Genomic DNA, 17,491 nt, shown 5'->3' with positions numbered 1-17,491 from the left:
AGCTGCTGTGAGGGCTGCCCTCAGTCTGCTTTGCTCTGGGCTGAAAAAACAAGGGACCTCAGCCACTCTTCCTGCGTCTTGCCTGTCAGCTTTTCCCCATCTTTGCTGCCCTACTTGTATAACATGACACTGTAGTGTTTGATACTACTTTTGATTTCAACTGTATTATTCTTCATCAATTTCCATTCCTTTTAACTTAATGTACTGTAGGCTTTTATCACAGCATGAGGCATATTAGATATGTGTGCTAAGCAGGGAAATAGTGATGAAAGGCTGAATTTGTTCAAGTAACTGTAATTGGCTAAGAGACTTTTTCAAGATTTTACTTCAGATACTTTAAATTTTACATGGAAGGATTTCCCTTTTCCTCATTCAATGCAAACAGTGTATAAGCATATTAACTTGTATTTTTTGCCTGTAGAAATATAGTGCTTATAAACGGAACAACTTCAAATGTTACATCTCTTGTGGGGCTGCATAATGGTGAATTGTCAGTGCTCTTCTTTCTACGCTGTTTTTACTTCTTCATGAAAGAAAGTAGTGCTATAGTTCGCTTGATACGCTTCCATGGTGACTTGCTCATTCAGTCTTCAAAGTTTTCTTTTCTGTGAGAGGCTACCAAAATATGCTTGCAGACTCTAGCGTAGTCTGTGGACCTTTAGCTGAAGGCCTTTGCTTACATATGCCTCAAACTAATCCTTCTTGTCTGGTGCCTGTTTTAGTGTTCTGCTGTAGCAACCCAAAGACATCACGGTTACCTACGTATGGTACAGAACAGCTTTCTGCAGGTGACAGAGTGTTCTGCATCATGTGTGGTTTCAGGGAAATATTCTTTGACCTGTAGGACAGATGCAATACAGAGAGAATGGTGTTTTGTGTGATATTGTGCAATGAATATTCACAGTGTTTTTGTGAATAATAGAGATGATTCTGTTAAATATACTTAGTTATTGGTGGCAGAAAATAATAAAACCTACTTATCTTTTCCTTTAGTCTTCCTGGAGCCAAAGACCTTGGACCTGTTTTTTGATTTGTGTCATTGCCTTCCACCAATGTTGGCTCGGTTAGTAAGAGACACAAAGATTTACACTAAAATAATGACAGTAGTCTTTTTTTTTTACATTTATACTGTGTTCAGATGACACCTGTTTCATTCTGTGCATGAACACATAAATTATGAGTCCCACAAGCACTGATTCAGCGCCCAGTCACAATGTCATCTTTGAACTTTGGCCTTAGTTCTCATTTCTAAATTTGAAAGTGTTCAAAACCCCTGAATTTCAGCATGACTCTGCCACGTACAAAGCATCCACCTGATTATTTTGATGAAGTTGTAACCTATTGCAAAAGAGAATTTTAAAACTGAGCCGTAATTGTTTACAATGATCTTCTGGACGTTGCTGAAGGAATAATCTTCAGGTACTGAATATGCTACAGACACAGTAGATTCGTTTGATTCAAGGAGTAAGATAATAAATATATATATATATATATATACACATATTTTTTTTTTTCCAGAATAATATATTCTTCTTATATTTATTTTGTTCTTTCTTTTCCTGCTTAGTTCAGTTTGCTGCTACAAGGAGATCTTTATTCAGCAATCCAGAACGTGCCAGGTATCTTGGTAATCTAATCAAAGGAGTGAAACAAATACTTGAAAATCTACAGGTATCTGTCTGTCTATTTGTGATTCTGTTTATTTGAAATGCTGAAACAGCCGTGGGCTTGTTTTTGCCTGTCACATTTGTCATTAATTTACTGCATCTATCAAAACCACTTTCAGCCTGCCATCTGTTTGCTTTGCTTTACTATTCAAAATAAAGCAGAAATGCTGTGCAAATGAAATTGTCACCTGATCAGCCACAGTGCTCATAAAAATTCTACTAAATTAAACTGTTAACTTTTAAAAAATTTGCTTCTTTGAATTTAGGGTTTATCTGATCCCTTGAATTCTGTCGGTTCTTGGCTCAGCCGATGACAAACCATCAACTAGGAGAGTTAGTGACAGATTACCCAGAAGTTATCCAGCTCATATCAAACTGTACTGTTACTGGCCTACAGGTAGGAACGTATACTGAAGTTTTCTGTTCTGTTCTACTTTTGAAAGACAGAGAAGTTGATCCCGATTTGCTTTGTTGATTTAGGTGTTTTTTGAGGATGTGGTGAGCCTTGACTTGACATAGAAATGTATTATTAGTGATGCAACATCACACAGATGCAAAATCACATAGAAGTATACTATTAGTGATGTTACTTCTAAAATCTTTGCAGCTGGTTCCTGTTACGCCTGTGGAGTTCTGTAATGGGACTAGGTTCAAAGGAGGAATAGGTGACTGAAATAGGACCTAGATGTTAATCCTCCAGCTCTAGTCCTTACCCTAAAAAAAAAAAAAAAAAAAAAAAGGCAAACCAGACCCTCTGTCCAGGTCTAAAATGCTTAAACCTGTGCTCCGTTTTGAACTTAGTGCCTACATCGACTAGATGCTTGAAGCTCTGGTTTTGCATCTATGCATCTCTAAATTTTTGTGTACATACATAAATAAACGTGTACATGTATGTGTACAGTTGCCTATATGCTAAGTTGCTAAGTTGGATTCAGAAACTGGGTGAAATAGAGTCTAAATTTGTGAGGGGTCCCTGCATACCTGTGAAAGACGTAGAGGAAAGACCTGATCCTGGAAGACAGGACCAAGATTCTCACACTTCTTAAAAATCTTACGGATTTTTTGGGTGTGCCCACTGTTTGAGTAACACTGTGATTGTTAATTTGCTGTTTCCTTTGGAAGCTTTCTCTGTTCTTCATTAGAGCAGTGGAAGATAATACCCAGGAGTAGGGTGCTGCTCCTGTAGGCCAGAGTGTCAGTGGGTAGCACACTGCAGTAACTGTGAGCGTGGTCTGTGGTGTGTTCCATAACATCTCAATTCTGACAGGGTCCTTCAGTATTTAGGTGAGTGAATAAAACTGCTCAAGATAAAAGCATTGTATTTCACAAGTAAAATTTCACTCTGGGGTGCTTTAACAGATGTATGTTTTGGTTTCTTACAGCACTGGGAGTTTGCTCCAAATAGCGTTTGTTATTTGGTAGCTGTGTGGCAAAGAATGGTGGCATCTGTACCTTTTGTGAAAACAGCAGAACCCTGCCTCTTAGATACCTGTGCACCTGAGACAACAAAAGCTTATATTACTTCCAGACTGGAGTGTGTTCCTGCAGTAGTAAGGTAAATTTGTAATTGCAACTGTTGGAACTGTAACACAGAATGTTTAATTTTCAGTTGTATCAGTGTGTTACATTTCAGTTATGTTTAAAACTCTGATTCTGATGACCAGGGCAATGTCTTACTTGGTTGACACCATTTACTCTGCTTATTAAGTCCAGGTCAAAATCAAATGTTGGTTCTAGCTCTTATTCCTCTTTTAGTCTCTTCTGTTCTTAAAAAAGCCTTTTTTTCCTTCTGTGCACATTGCTCTGAAAGTAATGCCTCCTGTTTATTTCCATGGAAACTACAACAGAGAGCTGAAGAGCACATTAGCATTATTTGATAGAGAAAATTCTCAGTTAGTAAACACTGTTTTGGAGCCTAGTACCCACCGTTTGCTCTGCATTTTTGCCAGCAGTGAACAAGAGCTGCATGGTGTCCTTGTAAAGATCTGCACCAGTGGAGGTCTTCCACTGTTTCACATCTGCTATGATGATGGTGTTGCTAGGAAAATGTTGCCTAAACAGTCCATCTTTCATGAGTTCTAACAGATGCAAGTCAGAAGGCACCAAATCTGGACTGTACAGTGGTTGTGGCAGGACTTAGAAGCCACGATTGGCAGTGGGCTGCATGGTCTTCAGACTGGTATGGGGCTTGGCATTATCATGTTGCAGGAGAAAGGTCATGATCTTCTGCATGAGTCTGGAAGTTTGAGCCTTCCTCTTAGTCTGTGTCACACTGCACCAGTCAGAATTGATGGTTTGCCCAGTTTCCAGCAAGTTCAGATCACCCATTTCCTGTCCCAAAGACTGAGCACATCTCTTTACCTCCTGAGGGCGCATTTTGAATTTTTTCTTGAATGGGAAATTGGTGTCTCGTCACCCAATGGGCTGTGGTTTTGGTACCAACTGGTAGTGACACGACATCTCCTCACTGGTAATGATGTGTGATTCAGGAAACTGTCACTTTCAGCCTCAGACTGGTTCAGTAGTTTATGACAAATTTACAGGTGATCTTCTTTCTGTTCCTGTGGAGGTGTTTGTGGGACCCTCCTGGTGCAAACATGGCAATATACCAATGTTGCCAACATTGCTTCCAGTGCATTGAAGCTGATGTTCAGCTCCCTACGCAGCTCCTTGGTTGCATTTGGACAGTTTGTGAGGATGAGCTGGTTTACATGCTCTTCATTTTGTGATGTGAACACATCACAATGATGGCTTAGCTTTGACATCGCTGTCACCACTGCTTAAACACACCTCCTCGCTGTGCTGTATCCACTGTTTGGTCTCTGAAAATGTTTACCAAGCATTGCTGAATGTCAGTGGCGCCATTTTTTCCACGTGGAGGAACTCAGTCCCACACTTTTGCTTCATATGAACTTCCATGGTAGATACAGTTGTGACAGACTGGTCTTCTGCTGCTGCCATCTGTCACAGGCCAAGAAAATAATGCAGAATATTGGTGGGAAGGTTTGTCCTTTTCTGTCATCCCACTACCATCCACTTTTGACATTGTGAGCTAGTGTAATAAAACATGAGGCATTACTTTTGGAGCAGCCGTTGTAAGTTAGGTATTACCTTTTCAGCAGTGACCTATTTATATATGCTGCTTGATTAGTCACTTTGTAGTGCCGTGGGTTTCAGAGTGATGGGGGAAAGCAGCAAACTCCATGCATTAGAAAGCCTAAGACAGCACAGTGCAAGCTGGAGTGCCAAGATTGAAATGGGCTGGCTAACAATTTCTGAGCTCAAATCTTTTTTTTTTTTTTTTAAATAGTTTAAGTGTGCCTTATAGTCCACACTGTAATACAGTGAATAAAAAAAATACATTCAGATTACTGAAAGGATTTAGTTTTTTGAGGGCTTTCACGGATACCTGTTAATGAGATACTGCAGGACTGCGGAATAAACCACATCTGCTTTTCTTTCTCAGTTTTCTTTTGCTGAGATATATTTGGTCTGCTTGTGTGAGGAAGTACATTCAGCTTCACCATTGTTACCCTTTTGTCTCAACTTAGCCAAAATCTCATGCATGCATCTCTTCTCATCTCATTTTTTAGTAGCTAAGCTGCTGTTGGTATTACCTGTGTGAGGTACGTTAAAGGTTCCTGATGACTCAAAGTTGTGTGCCTCCAGCACTCCAAAGCTAGAAACAGGAAGAAGCAGCAGCTTGGTGTATACGCAGTTAGTTTTCTTGTGCCATGTCTCAGGCAGATTAAACTTCCTTGACATTTTAAGTCATATTTTCTGTTCTGCTTTTCTGCACTCTGTGTCGTTCTTAAGACAGTCCTGACATTGCTGTGAGCATGTAACCTCCTGCTGCTCTAACTGATGTATCTTTCTGACGTTGTCGTACTTTCTTTTGTGATGAAGATCCTGTTATGGCATTTCAATAGACAGCTGGAGCTGATCTGTCAAGAATTCTGTTTGCTCCAAGGACGTTAATTGGTATCTTTGTCAGTAGGTCTTGCTTTCTGCAGTGATCATTTGCCTTACAAGCCAGTACGGGTGATAATATCACCCTGCATTAAGGAGGTTATATATTCAGAGAAGGATGCCCAGCTGTTTTATATCTTTCAAAATTGAGGTGTTAGCACTGGGCACATTAATATGTCCACATGCAGAGGAAACCAGTCTGCATGAGCCATGTGGGCTCTAAGCCAAAGAGAAGATACCTCCATCCATACTATGAGTAAACCTTTCAATACCAAGGAGATGTATTCTACCTGGAAAGAAGTAATTTCCTTCTACAGTGCTCCACGGTCAGTGTGTTCACTGATTTGATAGCCTTTCTACCTAAAGTAGAGCCCAAGCACCGAGATTTCAGCTTTCTTTGCTGTTTCTTTTGGGTTTTAAAGTTCAGTGTAGACTTTTATTTTCACAGCCTGCTTGTCTGATTGACTCCTGAGCTCTGTGTTCACCTTGCAGTCATGCTTACATTCCTTTACAAAAAATGTGATGCTTTATCTGTACCCAGTGAAACATTTCTGAAGACTCTACAGATTGTTCATTGCCTGCGCAGCAGCAGATTAACCTGCTGATGAGTAAACTTCTACTGTGATTTGTGTAATAAGTACAGTTATACTTCACAGAGCTATTGCTCTTTTTGTTAGAGGTATTTCTTGTAGAAGAACCCATAATAAACATTTATAAAGCAACTGCATGGAATTTTACTGAAACTTCTTGGCTTTGATATCATGGTCTTGTACTTAACTTGATGGATGTGCAAAATCCCCTTCCGCTGCGTATTCCATTCTTTTCCACAGTCACCTTGTGAGAAATATGCTGCCTGTATATTCAGGCATAGGCACAAAGGACCTCAGATTTTCAGGATTTATCTTTGCGTTCATACTGCCAATCTCATCTCCTATCTGCCTTATAGTTCTTTTCATTTTAAGCTGTACATTAAGAGGATAGCACAAATAGAATACTGTTCTGATGGGTGGGGAGGGGTATGTGTGTATTTAAAATGAGGGCTTACATCTGTCTGTTGTGTACACCAGGTGCTATGGCTTTTGTATACAGCTCAGCATTTCAGTGACAGTTGGGCAAGATCCAGATGGGAAAGCGAAGAAGGAGCTTTCAGGCAATGTGATTAAGTGGTTACTTTTTATTTCTATTCTAGAAATGGCCTGGAAGATTCACTGGATGATACAGCTACAGTTTTCCAACAACTGGAGCAACTATGCAGTTAGCAGGTGTGGATGTGAAAAGATCTGTACACTTCTTGGACAGTTGTTTGACCAAAATGCCCAAAACTACCGAAAACTATTGCTCTCCTCTAGTAGGAATCCATTAGAAGTCACAGTCCAGGAAGGTCAGTATTTAATGTTTAGATTGTTTTATGTGCAGTATAAATATCCTTGCATATGAAAGATTTATGGTTTTACAATGATCTTATGGCAGATGCCTCTCCATCTTTTCTGGAACTAGAAATTCATGTTCCAAGTGACCTTGCACCACATTTTCGCTGGTTGTCTTTATGTCGAATAGATAGATGGATGGTTGATGCCTTTAATATCTTGTTACATCTTTAAAGTATAGACATGAGAGCTCTAAAAACCCCTTAAATTTCTGAACATCAACCTATCAGTGCCCCAGGTGCCCTAATAGGAGCCAGCTGCTATTTGAGCATTTTCTGGAATTGAAGATCTTAACTTTTTTCTTCTTGCATTTATCTATCTGTAAAAACTAAATTTACTTTTAAAACTTTAGCTTACATTAAACAATTATGTTAAGATGAATTACCAGACTTCTAAGAAACCCAAGTGAATTGTTACTGCGTAAGTTGTAAAAGTAAGTAGTACTTTCGATGTATTTTTGGGTACCTGTTTCAGAGCTCTGTATCTCACCTAACTGATCTTTACAACTACTGGCTCTTTCTTAATAAATTATCTTACATGTGTTGCATCTTTACATGGATAAATGGTGTTGTTTTGACAAGGTGAGACAGCTTACTTGTTACACAGCTGTTTCTTTGCATGCTTTTAAATATTTATGATATGTTTTGCTGTTCTTCCTTTAACAATTCAAATTCCTTCTATGTAGGAGCTATTTTTTCATTGATGCATATAAAACCTTTCACTTACCTGATTTTATTTATTCCACTTTCTCCCATGCACCCAGCAACTTCTGTGTGGGAGAACTTCCACTGACTGACTGGCCTGATTTCGTTGACTAGCTGCAGTCTGAGTTTACACTGCATTACCCAATAAGGGGGACCAGAGGGATGGAATGAGTTGGAATCCTTCAGTGTCGGTGCTCTGGGGACTGTGCCTCTATGCATTAGGAAATACTTGATGCAGTTTAAATTTTGTGTTTCTTTTGTGTAAACAGAACACTTGTGCTCACGGAGAACAATAGCTGCTCCATCCCTTAGACATATGTAGTTAAATTTAGATGTTTAATGGCTTTTAATGGTGCAAAATAAGTTAATACCATATTAAGATCCCATTTTATTATACTGTCTTGCTCTCAGTATCAATAGTGATTTGGTCATGGTTTACTAAAACAATAATCCCCAAGAAATGGGTCATTAGCAGTTGTTAATGATTACTCGTGATCTGTGGTAATGACTCATTTCTTTGGGATTATTGCTGTTATAAACCATAATTACAGATTATTACTGCAATAATTATTTTCTAAAAGAAAAGATGTTGTCTGCCTAGGTAGCTAACAAAAGCAAATGCATTTTAAGTACTGAGGGTCTAAAAGAGGGAAAGAAGTTAAAACCTTTTAATTGTTGTTGAGAGAAGAGGGCATCTCATCATGTAACTAAATGCAAGCTGCTGCCATTTGCAAGAGGATGTGGGTTTTTATTTTGGAAAAGATCATTGGGCAAAGTGATTGTTATGGTGTTTGAAGAGGCTTCATAGTTTGTGATACTATCTTCAAAGTGCTATTCTTTAGTAGCTGTTAATGCTGATTTAATTTGAGCTCTAATTGTTCTCTCAGACGCTTCAGCTGCTCAGTATTTAGTTAGTGATGGTGTTAATCTCTCCATGTTTTAGATTAACAGCTGTTTGTACTGCAATCTATGATGTGTGTTTGATGAAGTTTCGCTTGGAAATGTTGTATTTTATGTTGGTTGTGGGTCCGTGGTGTCAACTGCCCTTACAGATAATAGTTATTTGGAAACGAAACAGCAAAAATGCAAGAAGATGGTTACGAGTTTTCATCACATCTCATCTTAAAAGTTGACGCTTTTCTGTTTTCTGTTCCACATCTTGTTGTGTATGTATTTCTGTGGTAATTTAAAAAAAAAAAGAACTGAGATTTAAGATAAGCCCAAACTTGTCTTGAAATGGTCTGCGTTATTCCATATTCAGCATTATCTTTTAGTGTATCTTTGATCCCCCCCCATCTTTGTTATGTCATGAGGTTTTCTTGTGCCTGCAGCACTTAGATGTATAGAATGCACTGTACCATAGGTCTGTGACTGAAGCACAACTACTATGTTGAATTGTCATGTGATAAACCATGTTCAGGTCATAAGGATACTGGAACATCTCAGAGCTGTTAATGGTTCCTCACTGAAAGAGCTTGGGAAGCAGAGCATTCATTGCTTTCTCATTTCTGGATTTTTCCAAAATACAACCGTGCTTAATGTGAGGAAATTGGGTAATATTTGATGTTGTGTGAATGGAGAGTAGTTTATCGGAGAACGTGAAACAGACTTGATGCAAAACCTCAGAGATTTTGACAGGTACTGTTCTTATAGCAGTCCCCGCTTGTACGTAGAAATATTCAAGGTAAAATGTTGGTTGAAAGCTGTGATGTGACCTCATTTGTTTATCTGTAATTTTTTGCTTATGTTAAACTTCAAAATGTGTTCTGAAGACTTCAGACTTAATAATCAGTGTGCTGTATTCACTCTTGTAAGTTATGCTGTCATCGCTTGGTAAAATCCTAATGATGACGGTAAGAGATCTGGCTAATGTAAATCTCACTCACACTTAGTGAGAACCCTTATTTCTAACTTGATGTAACCTGCATGGAAACTGTTCCAATTTATTTGTCTTAGCTGTGTTGTTGTTTTTAATTTTGTTGGAATTCATTACAAAGTACCTTTTGCCAGATGAAGATGGAGTCTAAAAGTAGCTTTAGTGTTCTGTTGTCTCTGTGCATTTCAGTTGAGGATGGAGTCTTTAGAGGTCCCAAAATATGTACAGATTTGTATGTTAGTTTGCCATTTGGATCTTAGCTTTGACACTGCTCTGCTGAGAGAGCAGTGTTAAACTGTTAGATACTGGATTCACAGCTTAAAAAGCTGAAGCAGGAATCTGCTTGGCTTCTGTAGGTAGAAGTAGGTCAAAGATCATAGAAGTATGACACCCTAACTTGCCAGAGAGGTTAAAATAATCCAGACTTTGCAGTGTGGTAGTGAGCGTCCAGCAGAACAGAGGCCAAAATAATTCTTGGTTTGATGTTTGTAAACTTGGATTCCATACTTAGAAAGCTGGATTTCAGTATTTAGCATCTTTATGGTCTGTGCTAAATACATAAGCTGAAGGATCTGCAGGATCAGAAAGAATGATGGGGTAGTATGAAGCAGAGACTTCTGGAAGTATGTAGTGGTTTAGATGTTCTTTTCATTAAGGATATGCTTGACTTAAGAAAATAAAATTTTTCTTTTGTACAAATGATTTTTCACATTCAAAATAAGACTTTAGATATCAGTTGGACGTTACAAGTAATTGTTTTAAATAGAGCAAAGAAAGGAAGCAGACGAGAAAGTCTCAACTGTTTCATAATGCTGTTAAGTAGATACAGCTGCACCACAGTTGTATTCTGTGAAATAATTTGTAGCTGTGAAGATACTAGATTAATTATATGTCTTATCTTGAGCATGGTGAATTTGTTTTTTGAGTTTGTATGTGATTTGTATTTTAAGTTGGTTCTGTGCTGTTTTGTATATAAATGCATCCAATTTAGTAAGTTTATCTGTGAGTTCTCTGGGTAGGTTTTAAGTCTGAGAAGATGAGAAACTTAACCATTCTCTTGAGAGCATTCTATGGTCTATGATGCCTTAAGAAATCTCTGATGCCTTATGGAAGTGTATTGTACTACCATAATGGCTTGTCATCACTAACTGTTCTTTTTAATGTTAGGATGTCTGGCACGGCCTGTCTACTTTGTGGGTGCTTTCGTGGGGGGAAGATTGATGTACACTAGCTCTGTTGAACATGATGCTATAGATGGAGAATTACCCTGTCAGTAAGTATTGCTTGATTTCATTTCTGCTTTTATAATGTTTTAGTATCGACTAGTATTCACATCGATTAGTATTTGAACTCAACTGTCTCAATCCATTGTTTGGATGGTGAGTGTTCCAGAATTGTGTGTTTCTGTGCACTGCAGCCATTGCAGTGACCGTGATCTTTCCTCTGTCACCATCTTGAGTAGTGAAGGGGTCAGTAAGGCTGCTATCATGTCAAAGTTCTGCTGAAGAGGAATGGAAGAAGCCTAAAGGCAAACATGTCTCTTGCCATACTCAGTGTTGAGATATGTTTGGATAGCTACTGGATATTTTTGTTGTTATATTCCTATAGGAATATTAATTTTATTGATTGTGAGCTGTGGTTACTATTTTCTGTGCTGTTTCCTTCCTACTAATTGAGAGTCTCGCAAGCAAAGGAGTGTAGAGGAGCTGCTAGTCAACCACTGAAAGCTTGGGTGACTTTTAGACTAGAACTAGGAATAAAGAGGCAGCTTTAGATTTAAAATATGTGTGCTGTAGTCCCTATCGTGCAAACTTTGAGGTTAGGGAGTATAGCAAATTACATACATACTCTGTGGCAGATGGAAAGGATGTGACACACGCTTGATCCTTGTTTACACCCATTGTTACCTATGTTACACCAGGAGCATATGAGAAAGGGCATGCATTGTTGATCCTGATATTTACACCAGCTAACACACAAAAAAGGGCATGCAGTCTATAATGGGATAAAAAGCTTTGCATTTTTTCCTGTTTCTTGCATTCCTCATCTGCCCTGGGGCTGTGCGGTGTTAGCAGTCTCCTACTATGTTTTTATTAATAATACAATGTTTTCAAATATAGACTTACAAATGAAGTGGCCTGCTGACTTCTGATCTAGTTACTCTGTGTTTCAGTATTGGGAAAGAGTGAGAATAACTTTTTGAATTGTTATGGAACTAAGATTTCAAGGAACGAATCATAGAAGAACATGAAAATGTAATAAAGTAATATGAAAAAAAATACTCTTAGCTGATTAAAGCTGTAGTTAATTCTTTGAAATCCGTCCTGGTAAAGAGATGTGCACAGTGTGAGAATTTGGATCAGAAAATACTGTACGGATGTTTTAGGAGGCCGTGCATCATATATACATATAAAAATTTATTTCTGAGCACAATAGCTTCAACCTTCAGGGACCCTGAGACAACTCTTACCTTGCACTTTCAATTTGCTTTTGTTACAGTGAGGAATTAATGATCCAAGAACAGAAAGTATTTTACAAACTTGCCACAGCATAGCATACGCATCTGAGAAAAATTTCAAGTGACAAAGTAATTAGAAAAGCATTATGTTGATGTTTTATGTTTAATAGTGGTCAATTAGCATAATTGGCATCTAAGCAGAACAAAATCCTAGAAGATACTTAGGCAAACAAAAAATGGCTGATGGGTTCCTAAAGAGATTAGCTATGGTAATATCATTTAACTTGAAAGTCCATCCTGAAAACATCTCCCTTTTTTGTTACCAAAGGCTGTTTCAACAGGTGCCTTTGGATGCCCAGGTACCACAGGCTGGTAATGAAAAAGTAGAACTGGCAATTCTGTGGTTCTTGGATCGGTTTCACAAACGTGTGGGGGAGCAGCCTCAGCACACCTCAGAGGTAACGTCTGCTCTGAAGAGTGACGTGAAAATGGAGCAGGCCTGTGGAGAAATGGACCTGACGGCACACCTGGAGCCACGTAAGCTGTGAGCTTAGCAGTGGTTGGTTGGATAGGTGTGTAATTTACTGGTGTGGTGTCATCGTGCTCTTAAGTTTAAGCATGTGAGGAGTGAATATTTTAACAGCTATGTTCATTAAACAATTCTAGGTTACTTTGCATTTCAATTTTTTATTTCAAACATTTAGCTGGGTTCTGCTATATTGTGTTATATTTCACAGCTGGGTACACAAGATTTATTCTTTTAATAGTTCTTTTCTTTTGACAGTTACTCATTTACGTGGTTTCCACTGTATTTCTCTCATTACTTAGCTTTTCTGCATTTTAAGTACGAAAGAGGGAAAAGTAAGATGCATTTTTGAAGAAGCAGCAGTTAATTCACCTTAACTGTAGGGGACAGTCATAATATAGATGTTATAAAGAGAATGTCAGTAAGATGAGATCAATTGATCTTGGGAAAGACTGAGAGTTCTGTTGGGAGCCCCAAGCAAATCTTTAGCAAGAGTTGTGACAGTGACTGAGATCTGATTTTACTGCTGTAGTGCTGTATCCTTTTCTGTGATTGGCACCAATCTCAAGAATTCCTTTATCCCTTTGGGTTTGAACTGTACTTCAGCTTCATGGAATACTTCCTTACTTAGAATGAAAAATAGTGTTACACTATACTGAATTGCCTTCTCATGAAAATGATGTGTTCCTTTCGATTGTCAAAGCTGGTTTGTTATTTTTAAATATGGCACGATTCTCTGGTGCTAAGTGAAGGTACATAGCACATTTTTACTGGTATTTCCACTAGCAGAACTCCTACCGATGGCAATTCAGAGGCAAAGTGGCTGTATTTGCTGTTAATCTGATCTCTAATTCCCGGATTATTTTGTCTCTTTGTCCAGTTTTCATCAGGTTTGAGAATTTTGATTGTATGGTTTTCTGTTCTGACTGACTGGGCTCTCACTGTGTGGAGAAGTCCAGTCGGTACAGTGTGCTGTAACACTGTTGGGATGCTGACTGCCTAAGCTCCATGTCCTTCATTAGGGAAGGCTGGGAGCATTTCAGTGTGGGTAAAGCAGTGCACACCTGGAACTCCCTTCTCAGGAGATAAAATGCAAAATTTATACGTTTGCAAACCACCCTCGAGTTCAGTGCCTCTGAATTTATCTGACTCAGCAATGCGTTTTGAATAACCATAAGACTAGCTCTGTGATTGCATTGTGTGGAAGGTTAAATGGTTTGTTATCGAGTGAAGTGCTGCCTGATGTTTCCATTTGATTTATTGAAGAGCAATTAGATCAGAAAGAATTAGCTTTTACCCAAAGGGCTCAGTGTAAAACTGTAGGTTGAATTCAAGAGAAGATGGTGGTGGTGGTGATGGTAGTATTTTTTTCTCCTCTCAGTGAGTGGGCATGAATCAAACTGTTGCTATCTCAGATTCCACGTTCTGCTTATGGTTGTGACCTGTGTGTTGTCAGTGACCAGCCCAGGAAAGTGGAAGGTTTGCCAGGGTGCCAAACCCTTCAAAGGCTGTTTCTAAATTCTAGACCCAGTCTAGCAAGTCTAGTTCGTTACAAATGCATTTTCAAGACGTCCTTTTCTAATGGTTTGCTTACAGTATGTACCAGCATAATTTAGTTTGCAGTCAAATTACACTAATTACATTTCCTTTTTTCTTTTCTTGTTTTTGTTTTGCTCTCATAGGCTGGATATAGCAGCCTCCCATTTGCATTGATAGAATTCTGTGCTCCGTATCCCATTCCTCTAGCTGATCTTACAGTGAGAACTGTGTAAATCTTCTGAGCTCCTAGCTGTGGTTTTTTTCATTTTCAATTCTTAATAAAGTCATTGTATACATTTTGCAGGTAAGAGAAATCAGAAGGCAGCACTTGTATGATGATTCCTCTGTTCTATCCTGCTGTAGCAGCAAGTGTAGCAGCAGATGGCATTCTACCCTCGCAGTTGTAAATCCCATGGTGCAGTGTGCTGCTGGCAGGTATTTACAAATACACAATAAAAAGGCTTGCGCTTGGTAGCAGAAATATCAGGCATATATCAAGTGACTAACTTAATACATATTTCGATAAATATTCAACACTGCTTGAATGGATTTATTTACAGAATGTGTAATGGAAATTTTGCACGCTTCAGCCATGTTGAAGTAATCTCTAGGAATATTTCACCACTTAATCATACACTTGCATGCAGAAAATGGTTACAGAAGGCAGAGTAGTTGAACAAAATTGTGGAGCACACTGTGTAAGTAGATTAATTTTATTCATTAATTGACTCATTTTTGCATCTGTGCATACTATAAAAACAAGCCCATGATAGACGAACTTTGGGCTCAGTAAATAAGTGCATTCTTAGTAAACAGTCCATCAAGGCTGACTGTCTAAGGAAAAATAGGAAACTCTTGGAAATCTCTTCCTTGATACTGTGATATACTTGAAGTACCTTTGTGTTTCCAATACAAAAATAATACATCAAAATGCTATATTCTGAATTTAATAGAGCATGTGAATGAATAAATATTATATTCCTGTTAAATACTACACCGGGTTCTTTGGCATTGTGTAGCTCTATAAAGTTTTGTCTGTTCTGTTTTCTTCTGAGCTGTTGTAGGTGGAAATATTCGTATCAGCACTCACTGTGTGTTTCTCAGCAAGGAGCACGTGCCACGTGCAATATCTGTGGGGCTTGATGCAACTGAGTATCAGGAATATCTTTGAGCATGAGAAAGTGGCAGAGAAGGCTGCCTGCTAATCCCAGAGGTGAGGAGGCTGTGGGAGGGGTTTGTAACGTTCCCCAGCATGTTTCAAACCACTGCCGTGTTGGCAGCTGACAGCATGGGACGTCGTGGGGGGCTCTGTGTCTTACTGACAGTGTGAAATTGTCAAGAGGAGATCAAACTTTAACTTGCTGGAAACATTTTGTTAATAAATATTTCATAAGAAGTTAAGTAGCTAAGTTAGCTAATAGCTAAGTCATTTCTGAACTGGAGAAAAGGTTAATATACATATGTGTATCGAAGTAAAGTTCTTACTGTTAGTTCCTTTGCACGTTCAAGTTTGGTGTGAATGGTGAAATAAATGGTACTTAGCTGGTTAAAAAAACAAAAGTGATTGACAATAGAAATATTATTTAGTAGATTATGAGAGTGGTTCTATAGAAGAGAAAGAAATTGCGTTTAAAATGTTCTGGCGTTGCATGGGCAGTGGAATTAGGGTACAGAACTGAACATTATGTCACTTCCACTGTTTTGTCACTCTAGCAGAATAAGAATTGTATCTTCCACAATTGTGCACTTGCCATTTGTGCTTTGTACAGCATGTGGCGCTATTTGTCTAGATTTGTCCCTTCAGTTTCCTGTTGCCGTTCTTCAAACGAGAGGTCAAAGCTGGAAGGTATTCATGTGTCAGATGAGGGGAGCGTGGTGAAAATGACGTCGGTAACGGCAAGTATTTGAGACTGAGCTGCGCTCTTCGGCAGAGCCTGACTGAAGGTTATTGCTGGAGCTCTGTTCTCAGCTTCTGTAGGCCGAGCCTTTTTTAGACCCATAATCAGAACAGTTATGCTCAGAAGGTTGTGTTTTCTATATGAAAAATCAGTTGTTGGTATTGCTTTAAGTATCTCAAAACTTAACAATCAAAGTGCCTTTGGGTAAACTCCTTTACTCCACCACAAAGCAATTCATGGTTTTGTGTTCTGCTCTTTCTAAGCCAGCAGTAGCCCTAGTATGGTTCGAGTATTCTGCAGCTGTTTTTGGTATGTTCTGGGTGGCAGATAGTTTGAGAGATACCTCCTGAAGTGCAGTAGGGTGTTCTGCTAAGCCATGCTTTTCCTTTGCTCTGGCTTTAAATAAAAGTGGGAGAGACACAAAGGACAAAATAGGAGTTATAATCCAGGTAATTTTGTTTCTGGGTAACAGCCTCATGTAAAAATGAAGAGAGAAAGCTGGCGTCTTTGTCAAGTGCAATATATGACATCTAATTTCTTTGTTACACTGGGGCAAGTGAGAGTGAACAGTAACATAAAAGTTTTACATGTACAAGTTGAAGCATGACAGTAAAGTGGGGTGTGGAGGATGCAAATGGAACATCTTACTGTATCCTGCACCTTTTATTATTTATGTGGTGAATATGAAGATGTTACTTTATTAACGTTTAGGATTGCATCTGTTTGTGTTTTTAAAGCTTTTAAATTACGGGCTTGACATGTGAGGTAGATCTGCATTATGATTAAAAAAAATATCTGGAGGGTCTAAAATTTAGACTACAACGTGTTAAGAGGGGAGGAAAAATATCATTTCCTTGCTCTGTTATTTGCAGTAGCTGAAAGCAAAAAACACATGTAACCAAGTATCATCTAAGCACAGAACAGGGGTTTGTCTTCTAATGCATAACTTGGGTACTTGTGTTCTGTTGACTTACGTTAGTTTGATATTTCTTGGATGTATATATATTTGATTACACTGCCTGCAGACACAGAAGCATGACCTAGCAAAAAAAGGAAGAAAAAAAAATGCAAGCCACAACAAACAGAACAAAAACCAAGCCCACAGCTGTGAGGATCTGACTGCTTTCACTCCATACGGGTAGAGACTCAGATCTGTGGGAATCCCTCTGACATCAGCGGGGATCTTTGCGAGCGAAGGTGTTGATTGATTGTGGTGCATCTCATAAAACATCCTGTGTCCTGGTGTCCTCGTGATTAATCATATCTTAACACTTATGAATGATCATCCTTTTCTGAGCTGTAAAATATATATGCTGCTTTATTTCATTACAGTGAGGTGAAGATCACAACGCTGACAGGTGGTGGAAATTAGCAGGCAGTTTTGAAATTGTTCTGTGTGCTAGAAATTAGATCTCATTTTAATTCAG

At 38.7% G+C, this 17,491-nt stretch overlaps 1 protein-coding gene across 1 annotated transcript in view; it reads left to right on the top strand.

The window, feature by feature from the left end:
- Positions 1-17,491, top strand: part of RANBP17 (RAN binding protein 17) — a gene marked incomplete at both ends in the record, with an annotated part of 146,294 nt that overhangs the window by 10,490 nt on the left and 118,313 nt on the right. Inside the window, 9 exon segments of the mRNA XM_079542626.1 lie at positions 994-1,067; positions 1,552-1,671; positions 1,934-1,946; positions 1,949-2,064; positions 3,050-3,222; positions 6,826-6,886; positions 6,891-7,017; positions 10,811-10,916; positions 12,430-12,559. Of these exon segments, the coding sequence (XP_079398752.1) occupies positions 994-1,067; positions 1,552-1,671; positions 1,934-1,946; positions 1,949-2,064; positions 3,050-3,222; positions 6,826-6,886; positions 6,891-7,017; positions 10,811-10,916; positions 12,430-12,559 (920 nt within the window).

This window comes from Tetrao urogallus, assembly GCF_951394365.1.
Source record: "Tetrao urogallus genome assembly, chromosome: 14".
In the NCBI taxonomy this organism is placed as follows: Eukaryota; Metazoa; Chordata; class Aves; order Galliformes; family Phasianidae; genus Tetrao; species Tetrao urogallus.
The sequence above is the reverse complement of the archived record's forward strand: the minus strand, read 5'-3'. Positions and strand labels throughout refer to the sequence as shown.